At 47.5% G+C, this 16,504-nt stretch overlaps 1 protein-coding gene across 1 annotated transcript in view; it reads left to right on the top strand.

Annotated features, from left to right (window-relative positions):
• pcca (propionyl-CoA carboxylase subunit alpha) overlaps nt 1–16,504 on the top strand; it is a 57,341-nt gene that overhangs the window by 768 nt on the left and 40,069 nt on the right. The window contains exons 2-6 of the mRNA XM_042314903.1: nt 59–136; nt 4,720–4,767; nt 4,972–5,040; nt 11,772–11,885; nt 12,026–12,079. Coding sequence (XP_042170837.1) covers nt 59–136; nt 4,720–4,767; nt 4,972–5,040; nt 11,772–11,885; nt 12,026–12,079 — 363 coding nt within the window. The remainder of the gene's footprint in view (nt 1–58; nt 137–4,719; nt 4,768–4,971; nt 5,041–11,771; nt 11,886–12,025; nt 12,080–16,504) is intronic.

Genomic DNA, 16,504 nt, shown 5'->3' with positions numbered 1-16,504 from the left:
TTTCTGATGTTTGCGTGTGGTACTATAACGTTCATGTTTCTGAAATGTTTCCCTGCAGCATGCCTCTTTCCAGTCCAGATGCTGTGTGGCGTCCAGTCGAGTCCAGTACTCCACTGTTTATGATTCCAATGAGAAGGTAACATATGATTCACAGGGTGCAGGGCTGTCACAATGATGCATGGAAGGGGGGGGGGGGCTATTGGAGCATAATGTAGGCCTACAGACAAAACCAATGGAGCAAATCCCATAACATTTAAACATGCAAATAGCTTTTGATATATATCCTACAGGGGATTGAAAGACAGCTCATGGGCCAATAGAATTCTACTCCCGTTGTGCTCCAGCTCTGCCTACAACATCACAGACTCAATCTTGCAAAGCTAGATTTGTTTTGGCTTGTTGCATTGAAAAGGGGCTGATATAATGTTGATTCGATCACAGAAAAAAAACTTTTTTCCTTCGGAAAGTATTGAGACCCCTCGACTTTTTCCACATTTTGTTACATTACAACCATATTCTAAATGGATTAAATCATCACCCCCCCCCCATCAATACACACACACAATACCCCATAATGACAAAGCAAAAATAGTAGAATTTCTTTTGCAAATTTAAAAAATATATAACAAACTGAAATCACATTTACATACACTACTGGTCAAAAGTTGTACCACACCGCATCATTCAAGGGTTTTTCTTTATTTTTGACTATTTTCTTCATTGTAGAATAATAGTGAAGACATCAAAACTATGAAATAACACATGGAATCATGTAGTAACCAAAAAAAGTGTTAAACAAATCTAAATATATTTTATATTTGAGATTCTTCAAAGTAGCCACCCTTTAACTTGATGACAGCTTTGTACACTTGGCATTCTCTCAGCCAGATTCACGAGGTAGTCACCTGGAATGCATTTCAATGAACAGGTTTGCCTTCTTAAAAGTTAATTTGTGGAATTTCTTTCCTTAATGCGTTTGAGCCAGTCAGTTGTGTTGTGATAAGGTATGGGTGGTATTGTCATTGAGGCAAAAAGGGGCTATTTGAAGAATCTCTCAGTCCCTGCCACTGAAAAACATCCCCAAAGCATGATGCTGCCACCTCCATGCTTCACCGTAGGGATGGTGCCAGGTTTCCTCCAGAAGTGATGCTTGATATTCAGGCCAAATACTTCAATCTTGGTTTCATCAGACCAGAGAATCTTGTTTCTCAAAGTCTGAAAGTCTTTAGGTGCCTTTTGGCAAACTCCAAGCGGGCTGTCATGTGCCTTTTACTAAGAAGTAGCTTCTGTCTGGCCACTCTACCATTAAGGCCTGATTGGTGGAGTGCTGCAAAGATGGTTGTCTTTCCAGAAGGTTCTCCCATCTCCACAGAGGATCTCTGGAGCTCTGTCAGAGTGACCATCGGGTTCTTGGTCACCTCCCCGACCAAGGCCCTTCTCCCCCGGTTGATCAGTTTGGCCGGGTGGCCAGATCTATGATGGAGGCTAAGAATGATGGAGGCCACTATGTTCTTGGGGAGCTTCAATGCTGCAGGAATGTTTTGATACCCTTCCCCAGATCTGTGCATCAACACAATCCTGTCTCAGAGCTCTACGGACAATTCCTTCGACCTCATGGCTTGGTTTTTGCTCTGACATGCACTGTCAACTGTGGGACCTTATATAGACAGCTGTGTGCCTTTCCAAATCATGTCCAATGCATTGAATTTACCCCAGGTGGACTCCATTCAAGTTGTAGAAACATCTCAAGGATGATCAATGTTAACAGGATGCACCTGAGCTCAATTTCGAGTCTCATAACGAAGGATCTGAATACTACTAAGCTATTTGTTTTTGAATTTTTTTATAAATTTGCAAACATTTCAAAAACTTTTTTCTCTGTTTCATTATGGGGCAATGCATGTAGATGCTGAGGATTTAAAAAAATCGTATTTAATCCATTTTAGAATAAGGCTGTAACGTAACAAAATGTGGAAAAAGTGAAGGGGTCTGAATACTTTCCGAAGGCCCTGTAGTGCAAACTAATGGGGTGAACTCAGTGAAGTTCAGTCTCTAAAGGTGCAGTATAGAGGGAACATTGGATAGGAGTAGTATGGCTCACTGGGTGCAGGGTTGTCACATGATGCCAGGAAGGATAGGAGTAGTATGACTCACTGGGTGCAGGGTTGTCACATGATGCAAGGAAGGATAGGAGTAGTATGACTCACTGGGTGCAGGGTTGTCACATGATGCCAGGAAGGATAGGAGTAGTATGGCTCACTGGGTGCAGGGTTGTCACATGATGCCAGGAAGGATAGGAGTAGTATGGCTCACTGGGTGCAGGGTTGTCACATGATGCCAGGAAGGATAGGAGTAGTATGGCTCACTGGGTGCAGGGTTGTCACATGATGCCAGGAAGGATAGGAGTAGTATGACTCACTGGGTGCAGGGTTGTCACATGATGCCAGGAAGGATAGGAGTAGTATGGCTCACTGGGTGCAGGGTTGTCACATGATGCAAGGAAGGATAGGAGTAGTATGGCTCACTGGGTGCAGGGTTGTCACATGATGCCAGGAAGGATAGGAGTAGTATGGCTCACTGGGTGCAGGGTTGTCACATGATGCCAGGAAGGATAGGAGTAGTATGGCTCACTGGGTGCAGGGTTGTCACATGATGCCAGGAAGGATAGGAGTAGTATGGCTCACTGGGTGCAGGGTTGTCACATGATGCCAGGAAGGATAGGAGTAGTATGGCTCACTGGGTGCAGGGTTGTCACATGATGCCAGGAAGGATAGGAGTAGTATGACTCACTGGGTGCAGGGTTGTCACATGATGCCAGGAAGGATAGGAGTAGTATGGCTCACTGGGTGCAGGGTTGTCACATGATGCCAGGAAGGATAGGAGTAGTATGGCTCACTGGGTGCAGGGTTGTCACATGATGCCAGGAAGGATAGGAGTAGTATGGCTCACTGGGTGCAGGGTTGTCACATGATGCCAGGAAGGATAGGAGTAGTATGACTCACTGGGTGCAGGGTTGTCACATGATGCCAGGAAGGATAGGAGTAGTATGGCTCACTGGGTGCAGGGTTGTCACATGATGCCAGGAAGGATAGGAGTAGTATGGCTCACTGGGTGCAGGGTTGTCACATGATGCCAGGAAGGATAGGAGTAGTATGGCTCACTGGGTGCAGGGTTGTCACATGATGCCAGGAAGGATAGGAGTAGTGATGGGTGCAGGGTCACTGGCCAGGAAGGATGCACTGGGTGCAGGGTTGTCACATGATGCCAGGAAGGATAGGAGTAGTATGACTCACTGGGTGCAGGGTTGTCACATGATGCCAGGAAGGATAGGAGTAGTATGGCTCACTGGGTGCAGGGTTGTCACATGATGCAAGGAAGGATAGGAGTAGTATGGCTCACTGGGTGCAGGGTTGTCACATGATGCAAGGAAGGATAGGAGTAGTATGGCTCACTGGGTGCAGGGTTGTCACAGATGCACTGGAGGGTTGAGTATGGCTCACTGGGTGCAGGGTTGATGATGCAAGGAAGGATAGGAGTAGTATGGCTCACTGGGTGCAGGGTTGTCACATGATGCTGGAAGGATAGGAGTAGTATGGCTCACTGGGTGCAGGGTTGTCACATGATGCATAGGAGTAATGGCTCACTGGGTGCAGGGTTGTCACATGATGCAAGGAAGGATAGGAGTAGTATGGCTCACTGGGTGCAGGGTTGTCACATGATGCAAGGAAGGATAGGAGTAGTATGATTCACTGGGTGCAGGGTTGTCACATGATGCAGGAAGGATAGGAGTAGTATGGCTCATCTGTCATGATAGGAAGGATAGGAGTATGACTCACTGGGTGCAGGGTTGTCACATGATGCAAGGAAGGATAGGAGTAGTATGACTCACTGGGTGCAGGGTTGTCACATGATGCCAGGAAGGATAGGAGTAGTATGACTCACTGGGTGCAGGGTTGTCACATGATGCCAGGAAGGATAGGAGTAGTATGGCTCACTGGGTGCAGGGTTGTCACATGATGCCAGGAAGGATAGGAGTAGTTCTGTATTGAAATTAAATACAGTACTTTGTGTTGACAGACATCTGATTAAATGCAGTACTTTGTGTTGACAGACATCTGATTAAATACAGTACTTTGTGTTGACAGACATCTGATTAAATACAGTACTTTGTGTTGACAGACATCTGATTAAATACAGTACTTTGTGTTGACAGAGCTCTGATTTAAAAACAGTACTTTGTCATGACTTGTGGAGGTTTGTCAACATGAACCTGAGTAACACAGAGTGTATTTTTTTTGTTGCTAGCAGAGTAATATCTTTTCTCTCTAAATGTTACAAGGGGAAACCTTAATTTCCCTCCATCCCCAATATAAACAACATGTCACATCCTCCTAGCTTTGTCCTTTCATCTTCAAACCGCCAACCTTGCCTCTGGCCATAGTGTTTAGCAGTAGGACAGGCAGGGGGTTGAGCTGTGTGTGTGTGTGTGTGTGTGTGTGTGTGTGGGGGGGGTGTAAGAGGGGACAGAGGAAAGACGTTTCATTTAATAAGGTGTTCAGACCAGAGGAACGGAAAGACTGACAGAACCAGACGCTTTCACTTACTGTGTTTCTACGTGTTTACTGGTACACACACACACACACACACACACAGGAGCAAATGATTTGTTGTGACAATGAGTTCCCACACTAATCTCTTTCTTCCCTTTCACCCTACTAGACCTTTGATAAGATCCTTATTGCAAACAGAGGAGAGATCGCCTGCAGGGTAAGACTGTGTGTTAACTAAGCATCACTGGTACTCAGGTTAAAAGACAGAGACAGGATGAAAGCCCTCCTAAGCTACACCGTGTCTCATCTCTCTACTGCGCCTATAGCAGGTCTATAGCACCTAGTAAACATTATAGACTATTATTATTATTGATGTCTTGAATAAAAGCTGATCACACGTCTTCTTCATTGTCTCTGGCAGGTGATGAAAACATGTAAGAAGATGGGTATCAAAACAGTGGCGGTGCACAGTGATGTCGACGCCAGCGCGGTAAGTCTGTCTGGTCTGTAGAGGTGGTGTCTAGGGGTGTCTGGTCGGTAGAGGTGGTGTCTAGGGGTAAGTCTGTCTGGTCTGTAGAGGTGGTGTCTAGGGGTAAGTCTGTCTGGTCTGTAGAGGTGGTGTCTAGGGGTAAGTCTGTCTGGTCTGTAGAGGTGGTGTCTAGGGGTAAGTCTGTCTGGTCTGTAGAGGTGGTGTCTAGGGGTAAGTCTGTCTGGTCTGTAGCTCTAGGGGTAAGACTGTCTGGTCTGTAGGTGGTGTCTAGGGGGTAAGTCTGTCTGGTCTGTAGAGGTGGTGTCTGTCTGGTCTGGAGGTGGTGTCTAAGTCTGTCTGGTCTGTAGAGGTGGTGTCTAGGGGTAAGTCTGTCTGGTCTCTAGAGGTGGTGTCTAGGGGTAAGTCTGTCTGGTCTGTAGAGGTGGTGTCTAGGGGTAAGTCTGTCTGGTCTCTAGAGGTGGTGTCTAGGGGTAAGTCTGTCTGGTCTGTAGAGGTGGTGTCTAGGGGTAAGTCTGTCTGGTCTGTAGAGGTGGTGTCTAGGGGTAAGTCTGTCTGGTCTGTAGAGGTGGTGTCTAGGGGTAAGTCTGTCTGGTCTGTAGAGGTGGTGTCTAGGGGTAAGACTGTCTGGTCTGTAGAGGTCTGGTCTGTAGAGGTGGTGTCTAGGGGTAAGTCTGTCTGGTCTGTAGAGGTGGTGTCTAGGGGTAAGTCTGTCTGGTCTCTAGAGGTGGTGTCTAGGGGTAAGTCTGTCTGGTCTGTAGAGGTGGTGTGTATAAGTGATATGCCAATGAATGTCTTACTTCAGTTGGGGATAAATAAGGATCATGACATTGAATGAATTTATGAGACTTTTATAAAGGAGATGGATCTCCATTACTAACCTGTTGTGTTATAATGACCCCATACAGCCAGAGGTATTGTGTTATATTGACCCCATACAGCCAGAGGTATTGTGTTATATTGACCCCATACAGCCAGAGGGATTGTGTTATATTGACCCCATACAGCCAGAGGGATTGTGTTATATTGACCCCATACAGCCAGAGGGATTGTGTTATATTGACCCCATACAGCCAGAGGTATTGTGTTATAATGACCCCATACAGCCAGAGGTATTGTGTTATATTGACCCCCATACAGCCAGCCAGGGAGGGATTGTGTTATATTGACCCCATACAGCCAGAGGGGGATTGTGTTATAATGACCCCATACAGCCAGAGGGATTGTGTTATAATGACCCCATACAGCCAGAGGGATTGTGTTATAATGACCCCATACAGCCAGAGGGATTGTGTTATAATGACCCCATACAGCCAGAGGGATTGTGTTATAATGACCCCATACAGCCAGAGGGATTGTGTTATAATGACCCCATACAGCCAGAGGGATTGTGTTATAATGACCCCATACAGCCAGAGGGATTGTGTTATAATGACCCCCAGAGGGATTGTGTTACAGCCAGAGGGATTGTGTTATAATGACCCCATACAGCCAGAGGGATTGTGTTATAATGACCCCATACAGCCAGAGGGATTGTGTTATAATGACCCCATACAGCCAGAGGGATTGTGTTATAATGACCCCATACAGCCAGAGGGATTGTGTTATAATGACCCCATACAGCCAGAGGGATTGTGTTATAATGACCCCATACAGCCAGAGGGATTGTGTTATAATGACCCCATACAGCCAGAGGGATTGTGTTATAATGACCCCATACAGCCAGAGGGATTGTGTTATAATGACCCCATACAGCCAGAGGGTGTTATAATGACCCCATACAGCCAGAGGGATATATGACCCCATACAGCCAGAGGTATTGTGTTATAATGACCCCATACAGCCAGAGGTATTGTGTTATATTGACCCCATACAGCCAGAGGGATTGTGTTATATTGACCCCATACAGCCAGAGGTATTGTGTTATAATGACCCCATACAGCCAGAGGTATTGTGTTATATTGACCCCATACAGCCAGAGGTGTTATTGTGTTATATTGACCCCATACAGCCAGAGGTACAGCCAGAGTGTTATATTGACCCCATACAGCCAGAGGTATTGTGTTATATTGACCCCATACAGCCAGAGGTTATATGACCCCATACAGCCAGAGGTATATATTGACCCCATACAGCCAGAGGGATTGTGTTATATTGACCCCATACAGACAGAGGGATTGTGTTATAATGACCCCATACAGCCAGAGGGATTGTGTTATAATGACCCCATACAGCCAGAGGGATTGTGTTATAATGACCCCATACAGACAGAGGGATTGTGTTATAATGACCCCATACAGCCAGAGGGATTGTGTTATAATGACCCCATACAGCCAGAGGGATTGTGTTATATTGACCCCATACAGCCAGAGGGATTGTGTTATAATGACCCCATACAGCCAGAGGGATTGTGTTATAATGACCCCATACAGCCAGAGGGGGTGTGTTATAATGACCCCATACAGCCAGAGGGATTGTGTTATATACCCCATGACCCCATACAGCCAGAGGTATTGTGTTATAATGACCCCATACAGCCAGAGGGTGTTATAATGACCCCATACAGCCAGAGGGATGTTATAATGACCCCATACAGCCAGAGGGATTGTGTTATAATGACCCCATACAGACAGAGGGATTGTGTTATAATGACCCCATACAGCCAGAGGGATTGTGTTATAATGACCCCATACAGCCAGAGGTGGTGTGTTATAATGACCCCATACAGCCAGAGGGATTGTGTTATAATGACCCCATACAGCCAGAGGGATTGTGTTATAATGACCCCATACAGCCAGAGGGATTGTGTTATAATGACCCCATACAGCCAGAGGGATTGTGTTATAATGACCCCATACAGCCAGAGGGATTGTGTTATAATGACCCCATACAGCCAGAGGGATTGTGTTATAATGACCCCATACAGCCAGAGGGTTATATTGTGGGATTGTGTATAATGACCCCATACAGCCAGAGGGATTGTGTTATAATGACCCCATACAGCCAGAGGGATACAGCCAGAGAGGATTGAGGTGGTGTATAATGACCCCATACAGCCAGAGGTATTGAGGTGGTGTGTTATAATGACCCCATACAGCCAGAGGGATTGTGTTATAATGACCCCATACAGCCAGAGGGATTGTGTTATAATGACCCCATACAGCCAGAGGTATTGAGGTGGTGTGTTATAATGACCCCATACAGCCAGAGGTATTGAGGTGGTGTGTTATAATGACCCCATACAGCCAGAGGGATTGTGTTATAATGACCCCATACAGCCAGAGGGATTGTGTTATAATGACCCCATACAGCCAGAGGTATTGAGGTGGTGTGTTATAATGACCCCATACAGCCAGAGGGTTATAATGTGTTATAATGACCCCATACAGCCAGAGGTATTGATGGTGTGTTATAATGACCCCATACAGCCAGAGGTATTGAGGTGGTGTGTTATAATGACCCCATACAGCCAGAGGGATTGTGTTATAATGACCCCATACAGCCAGAGGGATTGTGTTATAATGACCCCATACAGCCAGAGGGATTGAGGTGGTTGTTATAATGACCCCATACAGCCAGAGGGATTGTGTTATAATGACCCCATACAGCCAGAGGGATTGTGTTATAATGACCCCATACAGCCAGAGGGATTGTGTTATAATGACCCCATACAGCCAGAGGGATTGTGTTATAATGACCCCATACAGAGCCAGAGGATTGTGTTATAATGACCCCATACAGACAGAGGGATTGTGTTATAATGACCCCATACAGAGGGATTGTGTTATAATGACCACAGAGAGGATTGTGTTATAATGACCCCATACAGCCAGAGGGATTGTGTTATAATGACCCCATACAGCCAGAGGGATTGTGTTATAATGACCCCATACAGCCAGAGGGATTGTGTTATAATGACCCCATACAGCCAGAGGGATTGTGTTATAATGACCCCATACAGACAGAGGGATTGTGTTATAATGACCCCATACAGCCAGAGGGATTGTGTTATAATGACCCCATACAGCCAGAGGGATTGTGTTATAATGACCCCATACAGAGAAGGTTGACCAGGACACAGTTGTATAATTAAAGGCCAGACATAGGGGTTGGACTGTGTTATAATGATACAGCCAGAGGGATTGACTGACCCCAGCAGACAGAGGGATTGTGTTATTGACCCCATACAGACAGAGGGATTGTGTATAATGACCCCAGACAGAGGGATTGTGTTATAATGACCCCATACAGCCAGAGGGATTGTGTTATAATGACCCCATACAGACAGAGGGATTGTGTTATAATGACCCCATACAGACAGAGGGATTGTGTTATAATGACCCCATACAGCCAGAGGGATTGTGTTATAATAACCGCTACATGAGAAGGTTAGTTGTATTTAAAGGCTGGTTTAATGACATAGTAGGCCTTTAACTGGGTGTGAAATTGACTTTCCAGCACTGAGCTCCTCTATTGGTCAGACGGGTGGGTAGACACGGTTGTTTATTGGGCTCCTCTAGTTGCCAAGGTGACTAACATTCCAAAACGTTGACGTTGACCATGACACAGGGGGTAGATGGGGGACTGTTGAGTATCCACCAAAACGGTAACGTTGACCAGGACACAGGGGTAGATGGGGGACTGTTGAGTATCCACCAAAACGGTAACGTTGACCAGGACACAGGGGGTAGATGGGGGACTGTTGAGTATCCACCAAAACGGTAACGTTGACCAGGACACAGGGGGTAGATGGGGGACTGTTGAGTATCCACCAAAACGGTGACCAGGACACAGGGGGTAGATGGGGGACTGTTGAGTATCCACCAAAACGGTGACCAGGACACAGGGGGTAGATGGGGGACTGTTGAGTACCCACCAAAATGTGCTCCGGAGGCTCTCCGGTTGATGTTAATATTGTTGTATGTCAATGGACCAGATGTAATGGACCAAGTACGGCCCGTAAGATGGACCAGGTAATAGTGAGGTCCCATTGACCTGTGGATGTGTTGGACAGGTTTGAAGTGGTGTTTAGCTGTGGAGCAGACATGATGCCTCCCTTAGCACTTCTTTGTTAAGAGACGCAGGGAACCAACTGGCCTGTAACCCCCTTCACACCTACACACACACACACCTACACACACACACCTACACACACACACCTACACACACACACACACACACACACACACACTCTCCTACACACACTCACACTCCTTCTGCCACCTTGTTGATCCAGATGTTGATGTTAATCCCGTGGAATGTGTCCTGGTGACAGTGTCTGTCACTCAATCTGCTGAGGGTCTGGCTCCGTGGGGGTGGGGGGTGAGGACGGGGGCTGGTGATGTGAGATTTAGAAGATGATATGGCTGCCTGGCCTTGATGTTGTGTTTTCAAAATACCACTCTCACCCAATGAATAATTTCTTTATTACAACCTGTTTAATTGAACAGAAAATGTCTGTGTCAGATGAATGGACCACAGTTGATGCTTTGGCTAGTTTGTCCTGTTGAATATTTAGTTATTTAAAATGATGCTACAGAGTATTTGTATAATTTCAGCCAGTAGTTGAAAGTAGCGCTCGAGCCAAAACGTCATCCATTTTGTGTGATACGTTGGGTCCTGCAAAAAAACAAAGTGCTTAAGATCCCGTTCTGTCTGTGGTGCCTCCGGTGGCTGCGGTAGTGACGGTGTCTGCGGTAGTGGCGGTGTCTGCGGTAGTGGCGGTGTCTGCGGTAGTGGCTGTGTCTGCGGTAGTGGCTGTGTCTGCGGTAGTGGCTGTGTCTGCGGTAGTGGCTGTGTCTGCGGTAGTGGCTGTGTCTGCGGTAGTGGCTGTGTCTGCGGTAGTGGCTGTGTCTGCGGTAGTGGCTGTGTCTGCGGTAGTGGCTGTGTCTGTAGTGGCTGTGTCTGCGGTAGTGGCTGTGTCTGCGGTAGTGGCTGTGTCTGTGTCGGTAGTGGCTGTGTCTGCTGTGGCTGTGTCTGCGGTAGTGGCTGTGTCTGCGGTAGTGGCTGTGTCTGCGGTAGTGGCTGTGTCTGCGGTAGTGGCTGTGTCTGCGGTAGTGGCTGTGTCTGCGGTAGTGGCTGTGTCTGCGGTAGTGGCTGTGTCTGCGGTAGTGGCTGTGTCTGCGGTAGTGGCTGTGTCTGCGGTAGTGGCTGTGTCTGCGGTAGTGGCTGTGTCTGCTGTGTCTGCGTAGTGGCTGTGTCTGCGGTAGTGGCTGTGTCTGCGTAGTGGCTGTGTCTGCGGTAGTGGCTGTGTCTGCGGTAGTGGCTGTGTCTGCGGTAGTGGCTGTGTCTGCGGTAGTGGCTGTGTCTGCGGTAGTGGCTGTGTCTGCGTGGCTGCTGTCTGCGGTAGTGGCTGCGTCTGCGGTAGTGGCTGCGGTAGTAGCTGCGTCTGCGGTAGTGGCTGCGTCTGCGGTAGTGCGTCTGGGTAGTAGCTGCGTCTGCGGTAGTAGCTGCGTCTGCGGTAGTAGCTGCGTCTGCGGTAGTAGCTGCGTCTGCGGTAGTAGCTGCGTCTGCGGTAGTAGCTGCGTCTGCGGTAGTAGCTGCGTCTGCGGTAGTGCGTCTGCGGTAGCTGCGTCTGCGGTAGTAGCTGTGTCTGCGGTAGTAGCTGTGTGTGCGGTAGTGGCTGTGTCTGCGGTAGTGGCTGTGTCTGCGGTAGTAGCTGCGTACCATATGATTGAGGCTTGACGCTTTGGCCGCATTTGAATAAATACTTGTTTTTCTCTGTGCCGCCTCAGGTCCATGTGAAGATGGCTGACGAGGCAGTGTGTGTAGGCCCCGCCCCCACCAACAAAAGCTACCTCAACATGGACGCCATCATGGACGCTATCAGGAAGACTGGATCCCAGGCCGTGAGACTTACGACACAAGTTGACACACACACACACACACACACACACCAACGTTTAAACACACGCACTAACATTTGAACACACACACACGGTTGTGTTTGCTGATGTGTTTTGAGGCCTTTTCTCTTCTGTCTCTGAAGGTGCATCCAGGCTACGGCTTTCTGTCTGAAAATAAAGAGTTTGCCAAGAGGCTGGTGAGTCGTGCTGGGACTTACAACTGTTGGGAACACACACACACACACACCCACACCTCTCTGTATATCCCCCTCTGTTTCCCTTATCAACAGGCTTCGGAACCCCCTGAAGTTAATTTTATTAAGGGTGTGATTCTCCGGTGGAAAACCTGATATGAAAACTTGACACACAGACGCCAAAAGACTCACTTCATGATAAGAAAATGTAACATCTTTCAAAATGATTTTAAGTCATTTACTTAAAGGCAAATGTTTTCTCAGTTATACCTCCACATTACATGGCCCCAATGTCCTGCATGGCCCCAATGTCCTGCATGGCCCCAATGTCCTGCATGGCCCCAATGTCCTGCATGGCCCCAATGTCCTGCAGACAGACACAAGACTTGACAACTTAAATAAAAGGTTAAATAAAAAAAATAAAAAATACAAGACCCCTCTGACGTTTAGCCGATGACACACATCGAACAATGTTGTTATGAAAGGCTGTGTTAGTACGGCAAATCTATAACTCACCTTGTTCCACAGGTAAATAACAACATGCATATTTACCTCATGGTTAACTAAGTCCCTCTCCCACCATCATTCAATGTCCTAAAACAACCCTGACATCTCTCCCTCCCATTGAATACATTCAGTTGTACAACTGAAAGGGAGAAGGGGAATTTAAGCTAATCCTACAGGTAAATGGCATATTTTCCTTCATTGGAACTAAACGATGTTGTACCCACTCACAATTATTATTATTATTATTTAACCAGGCAAGTCAGTTAAGAACAAATTCTTATTTTCAATGACGGCCTAGGAACAGTGGGTTAACTGCCTGTTCAGGGGCAGAACGACAGATTTGTACCTTGTCAGCTCGGGGGTTTGAACTTGCAACCTTTCGGTTACTAGTCCAACGCTCTAACCACTAGGCTACCCTGCCACCCCTGCAGTTGATCCCATGATTTGGATCAACCACAATGCCCAGTGTCCTATTGTGTTGCCCTGGAGCAAGGCTCTGGCTCGGTATGTGAGTGGGCTGTCCGCAGCCTTATGGGAGCCTGCTGTGGAAATGGAGATGTCATTACATTAGCAACTCAAAGGACCTCCCCCTCCTGTAACAGTGGGTGAATAGTTAGTGCCAGATTTACGCATTGCAAAACCCTCTGGGGGTGAGGGGGGCAAGGTCCGTATGCCTCTGGGCTCGGGGTAAAGCCGGGGGGGGCAAGGTCCGTATGCCTCTGGGCTCGGGGTAAAGCCGGGGGGGGATTAGGGTAAGGGTCCTGTTAGCATGAGAAAGAACCTCAGGCTGAATAGAGCTGGAGGGATACGGGGGATGGATGGAGTATAGTAGAATGTATTGTCCCTCAATGCGTCGGTGGATCCCCCCCCCATTTCAAAATAAATGTGTCATTATTTTGGGACTTTTGCAGACAAACACAAGCATTTCACACTTGTGTTGAGCACTCTAGGACACGTGCACCCACTTAACTCAGGGGTCCGATTACACCTCCTCTTACTGTTGGAGACTCATTTGTTTGCGCCTGGCAGAATGGCGTGTGGTGCTCCGCTCACCAGTGTGTTAAGAACAGCCGTTTGGACGTGAGAGGATGAGGCAGGTCTGAAAAGGCTCAGCCAGGTTTATTGTGATGTAAACAGTGAGATGTCATAACATGGCACCAGAGGAGGGAGGATCGATGTTTGTCATTGTGTCTTCATTTAGAGTAGGGTTTCCTCAACTCCGTCCTGCGTGAACATTCACCCCCCCCGGGTGACCGTTTGGTTATAATCAATGCTTGATGATGAGTGGGTTATTGGAATCAGCGTAACGAACTAAAACGTGCACCCGGGGGAGGGGCCCCAGGACCGAGTTGGGGAAACACTGATTTAGAGGATGATAGGTTGTGTGTTTTTCATTGTGTCCTCGTCTGAAGGGCAGATGTCTGTTGTTGTTAAACTAAAAACCTTCGTTTAAAAGCTGACAGTGTTTTTTTTATATCCATTTCTTTTATTTTGGATCCTGCGGCTCTGTTGGGCTAAATTGCTGTGACGCTGCTATCGGTCTCAAGACACCAAAGCCCAGCTAGCCTCGCTGTCTTGGCGGTCTCAAGACACTAAAGCCCAGGTAGCCTCGCTGTTTTAAAAAAAAAATTATTTTACCTTTATTTAACCAGGCAAGTCAGTTAAGAACAAATTCTTATTTTCAATGACGGCCTAGGAACAGTAGGTTAACTGCCTGTTCAGGGGCAGAACGACAGATTTGTACCTTGTCAGCTCGGGGTTTGAACTTGCAACCTTCCGGTTACTAGTCCAACGCTCTAACCACTAGGCTACCCTGCCGCCCCAGGTCTCAAGACACCAAAGCCCAGGTAGCCTCACTGTCTTGGCGGTCTCAAGACACCAAAGCCCAGCTAACCTCGCTGTCTTGGCGGTCTCAAGACACCAAAGCCCAGCTAGCCCAGCTGTCTTGGTGGTCTCAAGACACCAAAGCCCAGCTAGCCCAGCTGTCTTGGTGGTCTCAAGACACCAAAGCCCAGCTAGCCCAGCTGTCTTGGCGGTCTCAAGACACCAAAGCCCAGCTAGCCCAGCTGTCTTGGCGGGTCTCAAATGGAGGCCGCTATTGAAAGTTTCCAGCGCTGCAGGGAACTGTGTTTACTTTGTTCCCGGGACGATGTGGACCAGGGTGACTTTCCATGGAGTAACTGCTTGTGGAAGACTACAGCAGCAAAGGAGCTACTTTAATCAAGTAGCAAACCAACACGAGCTACTGGGAAACCCATGCCCACCTACTTTTACCAAGTATCAAACCAACACGAGCTACTTGGGAACCCACGCCACCTACTTTTCCATTTTCTTCCACCCCATTAGCCGGATGCCGTTTTGTTCGAGTGGAAGTTTCGCCGCCGTGTCGTCTCTCCACAGCCGACAGGCCGGTGCTCTGCAGGGTTCTATCTCTGAAGGGTCTCCCCCTTCCCTGGAGAACGGAGTTGTTCTCGACCCAACCAACCAGCCACGGAGGTACGTCACTCGCCGTGGAAGTCGAAGGAGGCGTCCTCTGGCAACTGGGGTCTCCATGGAGATGTTGAGCCCAGAACTGACACAGACCGGGAACAGCTTTGCCGCACTGGATCCAGAGGTTCCGGCACCTTCTTCCTTGGGGGCTTCCCATTCGAGATCGGATCCGGAGGTACCTGCGTCTTCGTCCTCGGTCCCGTCTACCTCACCGGTGGCTCCTATCTCAGGTTCAGATCCTCGGAGCTCCCACCCTCAACAGACCGTGAGGCTGCCTGAGAGACCGGTGCATTCAACATCACCAGCTGTCATCATAAGCAGCGCTATGGTGAGAAACATCTCAGTCCCCAAGGCAAAAACCCTGTGTTACCCAGGAGCACAAGTACAGGACATAACAAGGCTGATTCCGACTGTTCTACCACAGGAGAACGAGTACAGGACATAACAAGGCTGCTTCCGACTGTTCTACCCCAGGAGCACGAGTACAGGACATAAGGATTACACATCTGGCTAAAAGACTACTGTAGCTCTGGGGACTACTGTAGACTTCTGTAGACTACTGTAGCTCTGTATACTACTGTAGATTACTGTAGCTCTGTAGATTACTGTAGCTCTGTAGATTACTGTAGCTCTGTAGACTACTGTAGCTCTGCTGGAGTCACTTTTATTGATAACTTTGACACCTTCTGGAAACAGAAGATACTCTACAGGAATGACAGAGTCCATCCAAATCATCTTGGCTCCTGGACTCCGTTCACACGTTTCAAGGCTGTGTTGAAACAATGACTGGTCAATGATCCAAGACCAGCTCAGTTAATCCCTACCGTTGTGACAATGAGTCGTCATAATGCTGCATCAAATGTACATGATCCAAGGGGCATTGGCAAACACAATGGAAGTAATTTAATGTATGTACCCCTAATTACCCCGAATACTTCTGTTAATCCTACAGCTATTGTAAGCAGTAATCATGAGCCTATGAACCAGTTACACTGTTATCACTGAGGCGGAGTCCTAGTAGGAAGCCCACTTTATGCAGCTCACCCTGCACTATCAGCTCCAATGTAAATAACACGAGGAAGTCTACTTCTGACAAACTTCCCAGTAAAGCGGTAAAAACAATCTAGCAACCCAGGAAAGTGCTAAGAAATAGCCCATATTAACAAGCGTAGACTAAGAAACCAGGTCCATGAAGTCTATAACTTGATTGTAACATTTTATATTCTGACTATCTTTGAAACTCACTTAGATCAAATCAAATCAAATTTATTTATATAGCCCTTCGTACATCAGCTGATATCTCAAAGTGCTGTACAGAAACCCAGCCTAAAACCCCAAACAGCAAGCAATGCAGGTGTAGAAGCACGGTGGCTAGGAAAAACTCCCTAGAAAGGCCAAAACCTAGGAAGAAACCTAGAGAGTAACCAGGCT

Source organism: Oncorhynchus tshawytscha, unplaced genomic scaffold (genome assembly GCF_018296145.1).
Source record: "Oncorhynchus tshawytscha isolate Ot180627B unplaced genomic scaffold, Otsh_v2.0 Un_contig_7957_pilon_pilon, whole genome shotgun sequence".
NCBI lineage: Eukaryota > Metazoa > Chordata > Actinopteri > Salmoniformes > Salmonidae > Oncorhynchus > Oncorhynchus tshawytscha.
Note: the sequence above shows the minus strand (reverse complement) of the source record. Positions and strands in the feature narration are given on the sequence as shown.